The sequence below is a fragment of the Balaenoptera ricei genome, chromosome 19 (genome assembly GCF_028023285.1).
Source record: "Balaenoptera ricei isolate mBalRic1 chromosome 19, mBalRic1.hap2, whole genome shotgun sequence".
Taxonomy (NCBI): domain Eukaryota; kingdom Metazoa; phylum Chordata; class Mammalia; order Artiodactyla; family Balaenopteridae; genus Balaenoptera; species Balaenoptera ricei.
This window is the reverse complement of record NC_082657.1, coordinates 28,538,679-28,558,214: the sequence shown is the minus strand read 5'-3', so window position 1 is coordinate 28,558,214 and position 19,536 is coordinate 28,538,679. Positions and strand designations below refer to the sequence as shown.

Below are 19,536 nucleotides of genomic sequence, written 5' to 3'. Positions count from 1 at the left end.
TTATCCCTCAGCCTGAACTCAATACAGCCTAATCTGGAAGTGGAAATGGGCACTAGGGCACAAAAGGAGCACCTGGAGAAGCCCTCTAGTTTTAACTCAAGGGGCAGAAAATGGAGTATGTAATACTGTGCGAAAATCCGTTTTTGTTTTTCTTCATTCCATTGCACACCAGTTTCCAAACAGTCCCATGATGGTGGCAGTGGGAGCTTGCAGGAGCCAAAATTCTGAAGGAGGAGAACCTTCCTCTCTGATTGGTGGGGTTGTGGTTCCAGGAGGATGGGGCCAGTCTCATTGCTTTCTCTCCCTCGCTGTCCTTTGGATGGACCAGGCACAGTTGCAGAAGTGTAAGGCAAAGTGGGGTAACCAAAGCCCCATCTTTCTGACTGGAGGACTGAAAAGAAGAGCCCAGGGAACCAGAAAACACTAGAAAGATGGCAGAGAGGGAGGAGCTCAGGAAAATGACTCCATAAAAGTTGTGTGTGATCTCCTAGGTTCATCCCCAAGCTACACACATGCATGGATCTACTCCTTATCAGCACAACAAAGACTTTGGAGAACAATAGAAAAACCACCATCCAGGTCCCAGATTGGCCACTGGGTATCGCACATGTGGGACAGATACAAATAGCACTGCAGAGGCTTTAAAAACTGAACTGATATTGGGACCACAGCTCACAGAAGACTGGGTACAGCTTGCAGCCTGAATCTAGCTAGGTCAATTACCTGCTAGAACAGAAATGTTGACATTCATCATGGGTTTAAACAAGACACAGAACTCATAATATTCAAAATGGATACAATACAAAATTACTTGGCATATGAAGAATGAGGAAAATATCAAATCTCATGAGAAAAAACAGTGGACACCAATGCCAAGATGACACAGGTGTTGGAATTACTTAACAAAGAATTTAAAACATGTATTATAAAAATGCTCCAACAAGCAATCACAAGTACTCTTAAAGCTAATAGAAAAATAGAAAGTTTCAGCAAAGAAATAGAAGACATAAAGAAGAACCAAATGGAAAGGTTAGAACTGAAAACTACAATAACCTAAATAACACCTCTCTGGATGAACTCAGTTTTTATTTTTTTATTTTTTTAAAGATTAATTAATTAATTTTTGGCTGCGTCAGGTCTTAGTTGCAGCACACAGGGTCTTTCGTTGCAGCGTGAGGGCTCTTCGTTGTGGCACACGGGCTTCTCTCTCTAGTTGTGGAGTGCAAGTTTTCTCTTCTCTAGTTGTGGTGTGCAGGCTCTAGGGTGTGTGGGCTCTGTAGTTGTGCGTGGGCTCTGTAGTTTGCAGCATGCAGGCTCTCTAGTTAAGGCGTGCAAGCTTAGTAGTTGTGGCGCGAGGGCTTAGTTGCCCTGCGGCATGTGGGATCTTAGTTCCCTGACGAGGGCTCGAACCCGCATCCCCTGCACTGGAAGGCGGATTGTTTACCACTGGACCACCAGGGAAGTCCCTGAACTCAGTTTTTAAATGGAGATGACAGAGGAGTCAATGAACTTGAAGATAGAACAATGGAAGTTATTTAATCTGAACAAGGTGAGTAGAGGAGAAAGTGTGGTGCTAAAAAAAATATTTGGAGAAATAATAGCTGAAGACTTCCCAAGTTTGGCAGAAGATGTAAACATAATGATTCAAGAAGCTGTGAACTCAAGCATAATAAACTCAAAGAATTCCACACCAAACATGTCATAACCACACTGCTGAAAACTGAAGACACATTAAAAATCATGAAAGCATCAAGACAAAAACACAGTTCAGGGAACAGCAACTACAATGAGTACAGATTTCTCATCAGAAACCATGGAGACCAGAGAAGTGACACAATATTATTTAAGCGGTGAAAGAAAAGGACTGTTAACCAAGAATTTTCTGTCAAGTGAAATGAAAGTGAAATAAAGCATGATAAAGCATTCTCGGTTGAAGAAAACACTAAAATCATTGCCAGTAGCCTGCTGGAAAAGAATTGCTGAAGGAAGTTCTTCAGACAGAAATGATATACTATATCTGGGTAAATACAATAGATTACTTTCTCCTGTTGAGTTCTTTAAAGTGAGCTAATGGTTGAAAGTTTATGACATCATCTGATAGGATTTCAAATGTATGTATGTGGAATTGATGAGATAGCTGTAACATACAAGAGAGAGCAGGGAGGGTAGAGACTGAGGGTAAAGGAACCCATATGATGGTGGTGTTCTAAAACTTATACCCATAGGAGTTTAAGTTATGGAGGTGACTGAGTGATGGCACGGAGAAGTCAATGCCATTGAAAGACGATTTTGATTACTTAACATTTCCCAAGACAAGAGGGCATGCCTCACCTTGCAGGGCCATCAGGTTTTTGGCAGGAGGCAGAAGCAGGAGTAAGGGGAGAGGCATAGCAGGGTAAACAGGGTAGGGTAAACAGTTTAGGATTGGCTAGTTTGGATAATCCCTGCCGGCTTTGGGGCATAGGGGCTGTCCTTAGTTGTTTGGTACCTGGTCCTGGCTTGATACAGGGCTTGATTTGTGAATTAGATAAGGAGGAGGGGTGGGGGCACAGCACTGTACTGGAAACGCATGCTCTAAGCAGGCTGGCCGCAACTCCTAGGAATTAGCTAGCTGGGCGGGTAAGTCTCTCCCCAGGTCTGAAAGGCCTCCCAAGATGTCAAAGCATCATAAGATATAGAAAATAAAAAACATGAATAGTATGGGTGGTAAGGTTTATACATTCCTATTGAAATGATAGACTCTTGATTTTAAGTGGACTGTGAAAATTAAGTATGTAATTGATCACATGACTACTTTAAAAACTACATAAAGAGATACAGTAAAAAATGCAGTAAATTACATTGTAATACTAAAAAATGTTTGCATAATGCACAAGAAGGCCAGATAGGGAAAAAAGGAATTAAAAATAGGGAACAGGCAGAAAAACAAATGGTAGCTTAAATCCAAACTTACTGATACTTTCATTAAAATTAAACAGTCTAAACACACCAATTTAAAAGAGATTATCAGAATGGATTTAAAAAACAACCAAACTGTGTGGTGTCTTCAAGAGACTTATTTCAAATATAATGATATAGGTAAGTTAAAATTAAAAGGAGGGGAAAATATACTGTGTAAACATTAACCAAAAGGAAGCTGGAGTGGCAATATTACTGTCAGACAAAGTAGCCTTCAGAGTGAAGAGAGGGTCTATTTACTGAGAAGACATAACATTGCTAAATGTGTATATTCCTAATAATAGAGCTGCAAAATAGTTAAAACAAAAACTGGTAGAACTGAAAGGAGAAATTGACATATCTACAGTAGTAGTTGGAGGCTTCAACATGTTTCTCTCAACAGTTGATAGAATCATGAGACAGAAAATCCGCAAGGATATAAGAGAACTCAACACCACCAACCAACCAGGTTCTAATTGATGTTTATAGAACACTCTGCCCAGCAACAACAGAATGCACATTCTTTTCAATGCCCACGGAATGTATATCATGATAGATCATAACCTGGGCATAAAACAAATCTCAACAAATTCAAAAGAACTGAAATCATACAGAGTGTGTTCTCTGACCACAAAGGAATCAAACTAGAAATCAGTAACAGGAAGATAACAAGAAAATATCCAGATACTTGGAAACTCAACAACAGACCTCTAAATATTAGATAACTTGAAGAGAAATTTTAAAATACATTGAGCTGAAGGAAAATGAAAATAATATATATCAAAATTTGTGAGATGTAGCTAAAGCAGTGCTGAAAGAGAAATATTTTTAAATTTTTAAAATATATTTATTTATTTTTGGCTGCATTGGGTCTTCGTTGCTGTGCATGGGCTTTTCTCTAGTTGCGGTGAGCAGGGGCTACTGTTCGTTTTGGTGTGTGGGCTTCTTATCGCGGTGGCTTCTCTTTGTTGCGGAGCACGGGCTCTAGGCACATGGGCTTCAGTAGTTGTGGCATGCAGGCTCAGTAGTTGTGGCTTGCGGGCTCTAGAGCGCAGGCTCAGTAGTTGTGGCGCACGGACTAAGTTGCTCCGTGGCATGTGGGATCTTCCCGGACCAGGGATTGAACTCGTGTCCCCTGCACTGGCAGGCGGATTCCTAACCATTGCGCCACGAGGGAAGTCGCCTGAAAGAGAAATTTATAACACATATTACATTAAAAAAGAAGTCTCAAATCAATAATCTAAGCTTTCACCTCTAGGAACTAGAAGAAGATGAGTAAAATAAACTCAAAGTAAGCAAAAGAAAGGAAATAAAGAGCAGAGGTCAGTGAAGTTGAAAATACAGAAATAATAAACTCGATGAAACAACAAGCTTGTTCTTTAGGGAAAAAAAGTCAGTGAAATTGACAAACTTCAGCAACACTGAAGAAGACATAAATTACTAATAATCAGGATATCAGCTACAGACCCTGCAGACATCAAAAAGATAAGGAAATCCTACAACTTTACACACGTAAATTTGACAACTTAGATGAAATTAGCCAGTTCCTCAAAAAGTGCAGACTACCATAACTTACCCAATATGAAATAGATAATTTGAATAGACCTACAGCCGTTAGGGAAATTGAATTAATAATTTTAAAATTCTCAAATCACAGCAAGATCCTTTTTGACTCACCTCCTAGAGAAATTGAAATAAAAACAAAAATAAACAAATGGGACCTAATGAAACTTAAAAGCTTTTGCACAGCAAAGGAAACCATAAACAAGACAAAAAGGCAACCCTCAGAATGGGAGAAAATGTTTGCAAACGAAACAACTGACAAAGGATTAACCTCCAAAATATACAAGCAGCTCATGCACCTCAATATCAAAAAAACAAACAACCCAATCCAAAAATGGGTGGAAGACCTAAATAGACATTTCTTCAAAGAAGATACACAGATGGCCAACAAACACATGGAAGGATGCTCAACATCACTAATCATTAGAGAAATGCAAATCAAAACCACAATGAGGTATCACCTCACACTGGTCAGAATGGCCGTCATCAAAAAATCTACAAACAATAAATGCTGGAGAGGGTAATGTAGATTAATACAGCCACTTTGGAGAACAGTATGGAGGGTCCTTAAAAAACTAAAAATAGAAGTACCATATGACCCAGCAGTCCCACTACTGGGCATATACCCTGAGAAAACCATAATTCAAAAAAAGTCATGTACCACAATGATCATTGCAGCACTATTTAGAATAGCCAGGACCTGGAAGCAACCTAAGTGTCCATCAACAGATGAATGGATAAAGAAGATGTGGCACATATATACAATGGAATATTACTTAGCCATAAAAAGAAATGAAATTGAGTTATTTGTAGTGAGGTGGATGGACTGAGAGACTGTCATACAGAGTGAACTAAGTCAGAAAGAGAACAACAAATACTGTATGCTAACACATATATATGGAATCTTTAAAAAAAATGCTTCTGAAGAACCTAGGGGCAGGACAGGAATAAAGACGCAGACGTAGGGAATGGACTTGAGGACACGGGGAGGGGGAAGGGTAAGCTGGGACAAAGTGAGAGAGTAGCTCTGAGATATATACACTACCAAATGTAAAATAGATGGCTAGTGGGAAGCAGCTGCATAGCACAGGGAGATCAGCTCGGTGTTTTGTGACCACCTAGATGTGGGGGCGGGGGGGGGGGATAGGGAGGGTGGGAGGGAGGCACAAGAGGGAGGGGATATGGGGATATATGTATACATATAGCTGGTTCACTTTGTTATACAGCAGAAACTAACACAACATTGTAAAGCAGTTATACTCCAATAAAGATGTTAAAAAAAATAAAAATAAAACTCTCATAAAAGGGACTTCTCTGGTGGTCCAGTGGTTAAGACTTTGCGCTCCCAATGCAGGGGGCCTGGGTTAGATCCCTGGTCGGGGAAACTAGATCCCGCATGCCGCAATGAAGCTCCTGCGTGTGACAGTAAAGACCCTATGTGCTGCAACTGAGACTCGGCACAGCCAAATAAATAAATATTAGAAAAAAAAATTCTCATAAAAGAAATCGCTGAGCCAAGCTGTTTCACTGGAGAAGTCTACAAAGTGTTTTTAAAAGAGTTAACACCAATTCTGCACAATGTCTTCTAGAAAATACAAGGGCAGAGAACACTCCTATATTCATTCGTAATCAGTATTTTCCCGATGCTAGAACCAGACAAGGCAGTACAAAATATAGCAAATAGAATCCATCAATGTATAAAAAAATTATACATCATGACCAAGTGGTGATTATTCCAGGGCTAGAAGACTGGTTAAATATTGAAAAATCAGTTAATGAAATCTATCATACTAATAGGCTGAAGAAGTGAAATCATAACATGATGACATCAATTGATTTAGTAAGGCATTTAACAAGTTTCAACGCTCATGTTTCATGTTTATGCTCCTAGAAAAGTAGGAATATAGGGTAACTTCCTTAATTTGATAAAGAATATCTATAAAAAGTTTAACTTAATGGTGAAAGATTGAATGTTTTCTCCAAAGACTGAACAAAAGCAAGCATGTCAGCTCTCACCACTGCTTTTCAGCACAGTGCTGGAAGTTCTACCAGTACAATAAGGCAAGAAAGTAAAAGGCATATAGGTCAGAAAAAAAACCAAAAGGAAATGACATAATTGCATAGAAAATCCCAGGGTATCTAGAAGAAAAAAATCCTAGAATTAGAAATACGATCAGCAGGGTCACAGGATATATGATCAATATACAAAAATCAATTGTATTTATATTTATTAACAATGAACACATAGGAACCAAAATTAAAATGCAGTGCCATGTTCATTTGCTCAAAAAAATGAAATACTTGGGTGTAAACCTCATAAAACGTGTATAGGACTCAAAATGTGTATGCTCAAAACTATAAAACAGTGATGAAAGAAAGCAAAGATCTGGAGAAATGGAGAGACATACCATGTTCATGCATCAGAAGAGTCAGCAGATGTCATTTGTCCTCAAATCAATGTGCAAGTTTAACATAATTGCTAAATAAGATTATGCTAAAATTTGATTTGGAAAGGCAAAGAAACTAGAATAGCTAAAAATAATTTTTAAAAGAAGAATAAAGTGGGAGCAGTCATTGTCCAATTTTAAGACATTAGATAATTATAATAGTCAAGACTGTATGGTATTGGTGAAGGGATAAATTCATAAGTTGATGGGACAGAATAGGAAACCCAGATATAGACCCACACAAGTTTGGCCAACTGATTTTTGACAAACTGGCAAAAGCAATTCAATAGAGAAAAGATAGTCTTTTCAGGAAATGATGAATGCTAGAGCAACTGGATATCCATAAGCAAAAAATGAACCTCGAACAAAGCCTCGCATTTGATAACAAAAATGAACTCAAAATGGATTATAGATTTAAATGTAAAACTTTTAGATGCTAACACACGAGAAATCTTTGGGACCTAAGTCTTAGTGAAGAAAAAACCAATAAATGGGCTTCCTTAAAAATCAAAAACTTTTTCTGTCACAAAAGAGGATGAAAAGACAAACTATAGATTAGGAGAAAATATTTGCAAGCCACTTACTTGACAAAGGTTCATTCATACCGCCAAGCCCATAGATATTCCACGTTTATCCAAAAGAACATAAGAGAGTAAAGAACTCATGACTGAACATTATTATACTGCGTGGGTTGAGCTTTTCCCCTTGATGTTTTCCTTGTATTTCTGGTGTTTCATCTCCTTGTAGGAATCTTGTAGTTTGAAATGTGTAAACAAGGAATATGTACACACCTGTATATAAATTCTAGTGGAGGACATGTGGCCATTATAACAGCAAGTGTACATAGTAGGTGCAAGTTTGTAAAGCCTCATTGTAACCGGTTGCACAGGTTGAACTTTTCTAAATAGCACCATTTTGGATAACGCCATTCTGATTTTAGTGTAACGTATAGATCAGATATCGCCAGGCTCATTTCTTACAGATGTCTGTCCAGAAAGCTCTCACTGATAATTTGAAGTAACAGTGTTTATTATTTAGTAAGCACGTGTGAGACACTATTGTCAGAACTTTACATTTATTATTTCTTTGAATTTCCTCAGAACACCTGAGATTGCACTAGCCTCTCTCTCACTGTTGCAGAAACTGGGCTCAGAAGGGTTAGGTAACTTGAGCAAGGTCACCAGTTGCATGGCTGGAATTTGAGCCTAGGAACTGGCTCCAGTGCCCAGGTTATTAACAAGTATGCTCCACTGTTGGTCTGAGTGCTTTTTGCACGTTTATTTGATTCACACTTCAGCCTCCAGTGGCAGCCTGATTGCTTAAGAACCCAGTTCCCTTTTTTACCTCCTTCAGGCCTCTTTCAACACCAAATTTCACTGGAAACCGTAGCTTTATATCTGAGAAAGGCAGTACTCTTCAGCATTCTATGGTTCTTTATATTTAGATCTACATTTAAATAGTCTGGTCCCATTAGGTGAAGGCAAACAAGCAGGCCTCACATGCTTGCTAAGGTGGGCCCCAGTGCACATTTGGTGGCCAACCCTGAGAGCCATAATGATCACAAGCCCTGTGAGATAAAAGCAAACCACTTCTAGAAGCCAGAAAGACAATTGTTTGCACCAGCAGCTGTGCTATCAATGAGCAGCGTCACGGTGGAGCAAGGGTTTCACAGGGGAGGTTCCCATGACACTGTGCATACAAATTTCTTGGGTGCAAGAAGACTAGCCAGGGGCTTCCCTGGTAGCGCAGTGGTTGAGAGTCCGCCTGCCAATGCAGGGGACACGGGTTCGAGCCCTGGTCTGGGAAGATCCCACATGCCGCGGAGCGGCTAGGCCCGTGAGCCACAGCTGCTGAGCCTGCGCGTCTGGAGCCTGTGCTCCGCAACAAGAGAGGCCGCGACAGTGAGAGGCCCGCGCACCGCGATGAAGAGTGGCCCCCGCTTGTCGCAGCTAGAGAAAGCCCTCGCACAGAAACGAAGACCCAACACAGCCATAAATAAAAAAAAATAATAATAATAAATAAATAAATAAATAAATAAATAAATAGTCTGGTCTTTCTTGGAAAACAGACGTAAAAGTATATAGGGTATATACATTGTTCCAGCCAGCTAGAAGAACTTTTTTGTTAAACTGATCTTGTTTTTAAATGCCTTCAAAAAAATCAGTCTGTTTCATCTGGAAACAATAGTAGCAAAACAAAAGTCAAGGTTTGTTCTGGAGTAAATCATTTGATTTGATTATCTTCTCTCTTAATTATGTCATAGTAGTAATAAATGACTAGTAGCAAGCAAAGATGTTTATTCTTTATAGACATAAATAAATCCAGTCTTGTCATTATCCACTGTGCAGCTGGGCAAACTCCTAAGATCACATTGCAAGACACACTATTGAAAATGTTACAAATACCTACTTTTTAGACTTAGATGCAAAGTTTTAGTTCCTCTGAAAACAATTAAGTGACTTATATCTGTTATTTTAAATATTTCAGTTAAAACGTGGTATTTTTTCCAAGGATATTAACATGCTTTTGACTTTTGTGCAGCTTGATATTTGTAATTTCATGTGTAACATAGTAATGTGCTGTAAGGAGCTTTTGTAAATTGATCTAATTTCTTATTTTCTCTTTACAGGAATATATTAAAGGAATCTGTGAACCCGAACTAGAAGAAAGAGAATGTTACCCCAAGGCCATGCACTGCATTTTTGTTGGGGCACAGAGCCTGTTTCTGAAGAGCTTGATTCAGGACACCTGTGCCGATCTCTGCATTCTCGACATTGGTCTTCTTGGCATCAGAGGAAGTGCCGAAGCTGTGGTCATGGCTAGGAGTCACATTCAGCAGTTTGTAAAGCTCTTCGAGAATAATGAGAACCTACCCAACAGCCAAAAAGAATCAGAGGTAAAAAGGGAATTTAAACAATTTGTTGAAGCTCGTGCAGACAGTTACACAATGGACTTGTTGATTTTACCCACTTCCTTGAAAAAAGAACTTTTGGCACTCACCCAAGGTGAGGAGAATCTATTTGAAACAGGAGATGATGATGTAATTGAAATTAGAGATTCTAAACAAACAGAGTTTACACAGAATGCTGCCACAGGGCTGAATATTTCCAGAGATGAAATTGTTTTGCAGGAAGAGGCAAGAAATAAAGCTGGGACTCCTGTTTCTGAGCTTACAAAACAAATGGACACAGTCTTTTCTAGTTCACAAGATGTACTTTTTGTTCCAATAAATGGTGTAATGCCAGATGAAGAGGCGCTTTCCAAAGACAGAGTTTGTCACAAGAGGAGGTTTTCTGATTCTGAAGAAAGGCGTACCAAGAAACAGTTTTCTTTGGAAAATGTTCAAGAGGGAGAGCTTTTACATGATGGTAAGACATTAGCTGGAAGTGTAATCATTGACCTATCTGATTCTTCTACTGATGCCGAAAATTTAAGTCCAGATGTAAAAGACACTACTGAGGAAATGGAATACAACATCCTTGTAAACTTTTTTAAAACCATGGGCTATTCCCAAGAAATTGTAGAAAAGGTCATTAGGGAGTATGGGCCATCTACTGAACCATTATTACTCTTGGAGGAAATTGAAAAGGAAAATAAAAGATTCCAAGAAGACAGAGAATTTCCACCTGGTACTGTGTATCCAGAGACCAACAGAACCAAAAATAAAGGTGTTTGTGGCAGCATAAATGAGCTTACAGCAGATTCCACTCCAAAGAAAACACAGACTCACACACAGCAAAATATGGTAGAAAATTTTTCTCAGTTACCATTCAAAGTAGAATCGAAACCATGTACCTCAAATTGCAAAATTAATGCTTTCAGAACAGTGCCAATAGAACAGAAACAAGAAATCTGGAGTTCAAATCAGAACTACATTTGTAATATAGACCTTGAAACTGATGGCCTTTTACCCTCTCTAGCCCCTTCAAGTCCCAAAGAAATTGTCAATTTTGTTTCAAGAGGAGCTTCAAGTCACCAGCCCAGAATTCCAGTTTTTCCTGAAAATGGTGTGCAGCAGCAAGCAGAACCCTTGCTTCCAAATAATATGAAGTCTGCCTGTGAAAACCGCTCGAGGTGTTGTACCTCTCCTCAGTCTAAACCAAATTGTCCACCCCTTTCTCCACCAGTGCCGCTGCCCCAGCTGTTACCTTCAGTTACCGATGCAAGGTTGGCAGGACCTTCTGAGCATATCGATTCCTCAGTTACTGGGGTTCAAAGATTCCGAGATACTCTGAAAGTACCCTACAAGCTGGAATTAAAAAATGAACCAGGGAGAACGGATTTGAAGCACATTGTTATAGATGGGAGCAATGTTGCAATTACGTAAGTCCATTCTCTTCAAATTATAGTTTTCAATAGGCCTCTTAGCCATGTCTCAGAATTGCATGTGTTTGTAGGAACTATCCTGTGCGTCTGTGTAGTTGACCTATAGCCTTACCTGACAAAAAGAAAGAAGAAAACAGCTGATTGGGAAAGTTTTGTTATTCCCTCCTCTGGCATCGTATAAACTTTCTTCACTCTGCTGAACCTGTATTTCTGAGAGCAAGGAATGATAGAAAACTTGCCTTTTCAAATTACATTTCCCAGTAATAAGCAGTAAAGAGACTTTTAAATCCTTAGATTCTTAATGCCATGAACACCATTAGGTTTTGAATACGAGGATGAAGCTTAAGACAAAAAAGATTTTTTCTTTTTATGTACAGCATGCCAGGTCTTTAGCCATGTATGTGCAGGGATAATAGGTGTGATGTACTTCTGTTATACTTTCGTTGATAAGAGTGATAGCAATTTCCTTTCTAAGGAAATTCTTCAGTTTGAGCTTCTTTATGGGCCTCTGCTCCTACTAAAAGTTTGTATATTTGTTTTTAGTAAAAGGAGTTAAATGATCGTTTCTATTTAGCCTGTCTTGGAACCCTCTTAGGATTCTGATTTTATACTTCCAGTGTGGGATTGGATTTGTTCTCTAAGGGGAGGTTTGATATAGTGACTAAGGAGAGTTTGGGGGTCAGAGAGTCTCCACCTCACTGTGGACCAGCTGTTTGACATCAGGCGGGTTTCGGCCTCCTGAGTTTCACTTGCTACAGCCTTTTGCCCTGTCCTAAAGGACATCTTTATCGCGCCATTTCAACAACTGCTAGGTGGTCTCCCTCCGGTTTTCAAAACCAGTCACTCCACTGATTTTGAAGAAGTCTTCAAGGTTTAGCATTTAAGTAGCTGCAGTTCAAGAAAAGGGGCACCTGGACATGGAATGAAGTCATTGAAATACAGTTGGCCCTTTAACGATGGACATGGAATGAAGTAGTTGAAATACAATTGGCCCTTTAACGATGTGGAGTTAGGGGGCACCGGCCCTCTGCCCAGGCAAAGTAACTTTACCATTCAGCCCTCCATAAAGCTGTTCTGCGTCCTCGGATCATACAGTACTGTAGTATTTACTACTGGAAAAAATAATCCACGTTTAAGTGGACCTTGAAGTTCAAACCTTGTGTTGTTCAAGAGTCAGCTGTACTTTTCTGAATTGCTGAATGTTTATGTGACCTCTTTCCTAGGAGTTCTAAAAGATCAGTTAATCCCCTGATTTTTCAGGAATACTTGATAAAATTGAAAGATAAAGTGAATTTTATTATTAAAATACACATTTATTATGTATTCATTATTTTTTGATTTTTTTTGTTAGAATTTTCAAAGAAATTCACAAGAAGATAATAGGATGAATTCTGTGTTGGTTTCATTTGGGATTCCCATGTGCCCATTACGTACATGGCCCGTCTTGTTTCATCATTTCAAACATTGTTTCACCTATACCCCCACCTGCTGCCTTTCACCCATTTTGAAGGAATTCTCAGATATTTCATTTCCATCTATAAATATTTTAGTATCTATTTTTTAAAATACAGAGATTCTTTTGATTTTTATTTTTTTGAATGGTGCTGTACTTTGCTGTCAAAAAAAGAAGAAAATGCCAGCATTTCATATGTTAAAGTTTGAATATAGGCAGTAAAAATGTGTAATATACTTGTCTTCATTTCCAAATAATACTGTTTATTGTCATTTCACTTTGTTTTTTGGCAGTTCTTTTGGGGGAAACCCAGCAAATGACCCACAGCTGCACAGCATTATCTAAGTAAAAATGTAAAGTGCAATTTCAATCACTCACGGTCCAAGCCCCACAGTAGTTCCTCCTTGTTACAATTTCTTGAGCCAAATGATGATATAAAATTTAGGTCACGATTATGAGTAATATTAATCCTTTCTCATTTTTCTGTGTATGGAGAGATTTCCCAAATTGGTGTTCAAAGACTAAGAAATGCAAATTAAGGTAGAATGAGCAGTGATAATGACACTTTTAAAAAACCTTTTTGTGGTAACTAGTATATTTCTCAAAGGGGTCGCTATTGGAATTTAGAGTGGCACTGGCTATCCAGGACAGGGTGTTTTGCATATCTATCTAGTCCCTCCTACTTTGCCCATACTGCCCCCCAGCCATTGTGACACCCCAAAACAGTGTCACATATTTCCTAACACTCTTCAGTACAGTACCATTTCTTTTGAAAACCGCTGAATTAGTGCACTAAGGGAAACCACAAGCTGATTATTTGAGAGAGGATTTTGAGTTTCTTTGAATTCACAGGTGTCTCAACTTAAAAGCAACTCTTTTACAAAGGATGTATTATCCTAAGAAGACAGACTTATACTTAATTTGATGTAGATTGATCTGAAAATATCAGTAATTAAAATTAACTCTTATTCTGGGAAGAAACTGTTTAATGGGTACAGGGTTTTATTTTGGAGTGATGGAAATGTTTTGGCATAAGATATAAATGGTGGTTGCACAACATTGTGAATGTACTAAATGCCACTGAATTGTTCACTTTAAAATGATTATTTTATGCTATGTGAATTTCACCTTAATTTTTTTAAGTCAGAAAAAATCATTATTCTAAATCAATTGCTTCAATATTATATGTGAATTATAGACTGTAAATTCCATAAAAGAAGCGATGCGTGTCTGTTCTGTTCCCTGAAACTACCCCCAAGGTCTATGGTGCCTGGCGCGTAGTAGCCACTAAGTGACGATGGGTTGAATGAATCAATGAATTAAAGACTAAGAAAGATTAGGATTGTTTAAATGATTTTTCACCACCCATTTATATTGCTATTCCAATTGCTATTCTAGTAATCAATTTGGATTACATTTCAACAAATATTTGGAGTCTTTTTTTTTTATAAATTTATTTATTTTATTTTTATTTATTTTTGGCTGCGTTGGGTCTTTGTTGCTGCGCATGGGCTTTCTCTAGGTACGGCAAGCCGGGGCTACTCTTCGTTGCAGTGCGCAGGCTTCTCATTGCAGTGGCTTCTCTTGTTGCGGAGCACGGGTTCCAGGCGCGCGGGCTTCAGTAGTTGCAGCACGCGGGCTCAGTAGTTGTGGCTTGCGGGCTCTAGAGTGCAGGCTCAGTAGTTGTGGCGCATGGGCTTAGTTGCTCCGCGGCATGTGGGGTCTTCCCAGATCAGGGCTCGAACCCGTGTCCCCTGCATTGGCAGGAGGATTCTTATCCACTGTGCCACCAGGGAAGCCCCCAAATATTTGGAATCTTAAAGCAAACACTTGTTATGTGTCAGGTGCTCTACTTTATCTTTTAAAATATCGTCTTCACACCAGTTTCGTGAAGTAAAAATTAATCTATAATGTATATAATATGATATGGCCTAAAAATCTTGTCCAAGATTATGCAGATATGAGATTTGGGCCCATGATGTTACTCTCCAGAGCCATCACACACCCTGCCTCTTCCCACAGAAGCTGAGGTTGAATTTTTAGGCCTTGGCAACATTGGATACATAAGTCTTGAGTTGCTCAGGCACTGCTGAGTAAACCTCACTAATTTGACCCAGCTAGTTGAGGAAGTAGTTAAAAAGGAAATTTGAGTTCTTAAGCAATAGGTTTGAACCCCACCTTAGAGCCATTCAGGCCCACCCATCCCTGGGTTTCTGCAAAGCCTTGTTTATTTGTCTGTCCAGCGTGGTGTCTGCAGTTTATAACACACCGTGAGAAATTCCAAAATACCCTACTTAATGCTGCTGATTATGCATATCTTTACTTGGTTTTTCCCATTTGTCACCATGAGTGAGTCAAACGATGAGTAAATGGAAATTGTTTGTGGTGTATGGCTAGGCGTCACCATGGAGGCCAGATAACACTCGGTCTCTTGTCAGTCTGAAACTTCAGCATAAGAGCACCTGACTTATCTGTGTAGACAATTTTCCATGTAGATGAGGTTTGTCCCTTCACTTCCCTCTACATTTTAACCATTTTTCATGCTAGTCTTGCTATATCAGGGTTCCATGGCTATTTTTATTAAGTGGAAGCTATAGAAAGGGATTATTCTTTCCTGGGTAACTCAGAGGGTTTCTCACTCTTTTCCCACACTGCCGTGTCTTGGTTCTGTGACGGCCATGAGTGTTTATCAGGTATTTATCACCCATCTCCTCTCTGCTTTGGACCCTCTTTCTAGTTGACTGTCTGCTACAATATGGAAAACAACCAGATATTATAAGTTGTTCCCAAGTTTATGGAAACAGGAGTTTAAATCTCCCTTGAGAGCCTGCACATCTGGCTTCTCAGGCTTAATATCTGTTAATTCTATGTTTGGATCTGGGAACCCCAGAGCTTTGGCCTTCACAGACGTAGTGAGGTGTTATTGTGTGTATACCCTTTGTCTCTGAGTCAGAAAACACCACTGGTCTGAGTTGTTTACCTGTCAGCAAGTTGCTCTGGTTTGATTGCAGGGAGGCTAGGAGACAGCACATTTTTTGCCTGGTCAGAGTGTGAGAGTAAAAGTAGGCAAGGTCAAGGACACTTCGTATTATTTTAAGGTCAGTAATTTGGCTCCACTTGATTTTGTTTCTGTTGTTTTATGGATTAGTCCATTTGTTCTCTACCAGAATTTTGAACTGCTATTTACTCCTAAAACAGCCCTAGAGATTTTTCAGGGTATTAAAAATGATTTGATCTTATCACTGAGGATAACTAACCCTTCGGAAATTTGTTTTAGTGCTAATGTTTCTAGAAACTCCACTTTCCCCATCTAAGCTTGTGAGGGGTCCAGGGCAGCAGAATTTTATCTACTGTCATTTCCCTCCTTTTCCTTAGTGACCCAAGGTAATGGACTGGGGACTTTATTTCCACCCAGTTTCTACTGTTTCCATCAACAGAAGCATTTAAGGAAAAGAAGAGAAAAAGAGTTCATACGCATTTGTGTCTGATGAATAAACTAAGAAGACACTTTATAAGCTTTTTTAGTGCATTTATCTCAAGGGTAAGACCCCCTGTACAAAACTACCCCCCCACCCCAGTAATAAATGTCATATTGCTACATTCTTGCCATATTTAAATGCTTTTATATAAATAAACCACTGCTAAGTTATTTCATCAAGAATGGGTTTGTTTACTTGCATACCTTTTCTGGGGTATAGCTGATGCCTGTGCAGTCTCTTATTTATGGTTCACTGAGAAGAGAGTGGGCTTTAGCCTCTAAAAGGAGGCATTTCTGAGCCACTCTTCTGGACGTTAGATGTTTCTTACAGGTCCAGCCCATTCCTGCTCCATGAGAATGTAGATCTAGTTGGGGACAGTACCACTGGGGGGTAGTTGAAAGGGCACTGGCCCAGGAGTGAGGAAACGTCAGTCTAATCCCGGCTCATGCACCCTCTGACGGTGCAAGCTGGGCAAGTGGCTCTGTCTCTCAAGAGGTGTTTCATTCTTTTTATCTCTAACATGACTTTAAATGCATTCCTAAATTCTGTGGTTCTGGTGCACAGTACAAGATAGATAGCAAGTCAGAGAAAAGAAGAGGGATGGTTGAGGGCCTGTGTCTAGAGACAGCTTCATAGAAGAAGAGAGACTGGCCTTGGGTCCTGAGGGCATTCGGGGAGGAGGTTTAAGAGATAAGAAAAAGCTCAGAACCCAGGAAGAGTCAAATGGCAAGACCACCTGGCCAAAATCCAGAGTGTGATGACGGATGGTGGTGGAAGCAGAAGGTATGCTTTGGCCAGATGCCATCTGACTAGTCAGGTGTGGAGGCGCCCTCGAAGCCAGGCACTGGATTTGTGTAGAAGAATGGTGCTGTAGAAGGCCCTGAGCAGAATCAGAGACTGCGTGGCTGCATTTCAGGGTCAGTCTAACTGGAGTCAGTGCAGGTGGGTTAGAATTAGCAGAGCCTGGGGGTGACTTGGGACACTTTGTGCCTGAGGAGGCAGTGCTCCAAGTGAAGGAAGTACCTGCCAAGTGGTTTTTTTTTTTTTTTTCAATTTATTTATTTATGGCTGTGTTAGGTCTTCGTTTCTGTTGCGAGGGCTTTCTCCAGTTGCGGCAAGCGGGGGCCACTCTTCATCGCGGTGCGCGTGCCTCTCACTATCGCGGCCTCTCTTGTTGCGGAGTACAGGCTCCAGACGCGCAGGCTCAGTAGTTGTGGCTCACGGGCCTAGTTGCTCCGCAGCATGTGGGATCCTCCCAGACCAGGGCTCGAACCCGTGTCCCCTGCATTGGCAGGCGGACTCTCAACCGCTGCGCCACCAGGGAAGCCTTGCCAAGTGGTTCTGAGATGTGAGAAGACAGGACTGAAAATGCAGAATTTACTGTCATTGCATCATAGGCGATCATTGAAGCGGTGAGGACAGATTATGCTAATCTCAAACGTAACATCAGAGGGATTTCTCCCTTTTTCTAATACTCATGGGTAGACAAACGGATTACCACCTGCAAAATGTCAAACTTTTAAAAACACTTTTTAAATAAAACTTACTTAACTGCTGGAGAATAAATTTTAAATATTTTTCTTCTTTTCTTTTGAAATTTGTTACCAGGTTTTGAGGTGGGGAACAGTTTTTAATCCTCTATACCAGAGGTTACAAGTTAGGGGCCAAATCTGGCCACCACCTGTTTTTATAAACATGGAATTTAGGTACACCCCTTTACTAACGGTTGACAGTTCCGTGGCGCAGCAGACAGTGCCTGGCCTTTTGCAGAAAAAGTGTACTCAGTCATGTTCAGTACTGTCCCGTGTTTATTTTCCGCCTGCTTTCTGCTTCCTTCAACAAAATCACGGCCATGGCCCCCAGGTAGTTTCATTTGAGCCTTGCCCTCAACTTGTTTCCTGGAAGCTGTAAACTGAGTCACTTTTCACAGTTCTCCAGAAAGGGGATGCAGCCCTCCCGGAGCCACAGGCATTCACGAAGCCTTTGGAAGTTGTGGTGCTGAGGACCATGTCATGGAATAGTTCTGATCACAGCTGCTTGTGCTTCAGCAACAAATTCCTCCGTAAAATTCATAAAACATTCTTAGAGGCCCGTGGACTAGGGCTCTCTAGAATGGGCTCTTTATCTGAAAACAAAAATAAAAGGTGTAATAAACAAGTATTGCCCTGAAGCTAAAACTGCCTTCTACCACAAAAGCACACTCAATTAAATGAACTGAATAAAATACAACAGAAATCACAGAGCTATTAAGAATCCTGCCTCCTATCATGGGTTCTCTCTTGGCTTTGCAGAGCAGCAGACTATTAGAGGAAATTATTAAATTAAATAATTAATTATTAAATTAAAGTTATCATGGTGAAACTTAACATACTTTAAACATGCTTTAAACTGAAATAAATTTTACTTTTTCTCATACAGCCATGGTCTGAAAAAGTTCTTTTCTTGTCGTGGAATTGCGATTGCGGTTGAATATTTTTGGAAGCTTGGCAACAGAAACATCACTGTATTTGTCCCGCAGTGGAGAACAAGGCGTGATCCTAATGTCACAGGTGAGGCAAACTGATTTTTCCAGATTACTAATTAGGTATTTAATGAGTTGGCTTGTAATTGTAACACACACTACTTAGAATAGAGTCATGTGCCGCAGCTTTAAAAACAAAACTGTAAATTCGTTGCACCCAGTAAAAAAAAAATCAGTTGAAGAGTGTTACAGCATAAGAAATACTTGGGGGGAAGGATGGAAAGTTAAATAGCTGTTTATATAGAAAGTTATATTAGACTTCATTATATATCACAAAAATTTTCTTTGACTTTCTAAAAAGTTGATTAAATATGTCTTTCTAGTAAGCTGGGTTTCTTCCTCTTTAAACAGTATTTTTGAAAATGGCCATTTGATAAATTCGGAACCCTCAAAGAGGATGTCTTTTTAACAGTCTGTTTAATAGCTTAACATAAGTCATGTATGTTAATTGTATGGTACTGCGTGGCTCACCTGCAGGCCACACACAAAAGACTTGAACTTATTATAGATCCTTAAATATTCCAGAGAAGCTTAAAGTTTTTTTGTTTCTTGGGTCGTAATAGGAAAACCAGTGAAAGGGCTATGCCAGGCAGCTCAACACATCAGATTACCTGGAAATAAAAGGTAGATTGGGAGGAGGAAGCGTGAGAACAGGACTCACCCAACACATTTACAACAGGAAGTAGAACTTAGTCACTGTTGAGGTGGAAATGGTAAAACCACATTTCCCAAGTATCCCAGCTTGCCTCACTCAGGGGAGTGTGTTGGTCCTAACAGAAGGTACTTGAGAAATGAGGCAGATCCACTCAT

The 19,536-nt window shown here is 39.8% G+C and overlaps 1 protein-coding gene across 1 annotated transcript in view; it reads left to right on the top strand.

Annotated features, from left to right (window-relative positions):
* The window catches only part of N4BP1 (NEDD4 binding protein 1), a 49,371-nt gene that overhangs the window by 18,269 nt on the left and 11,566 nt on the right, over window positions 1–19,536 (top strand). The window contains exons 2-3 of the mRNA XM_059903803.1: window positions 9,577–11,270; window positions 18,624–18,754. Of these exons, the coding sequence (XP_059759786.1) occupies window positions 9,577–11,270; window positions 18,624–18,754 (1,825 nt within the window). The remainder of the gene's footprint in view (window positions 1–9,576; window positions 11,271–18,623; window positions 18,755–19,536) is intronic.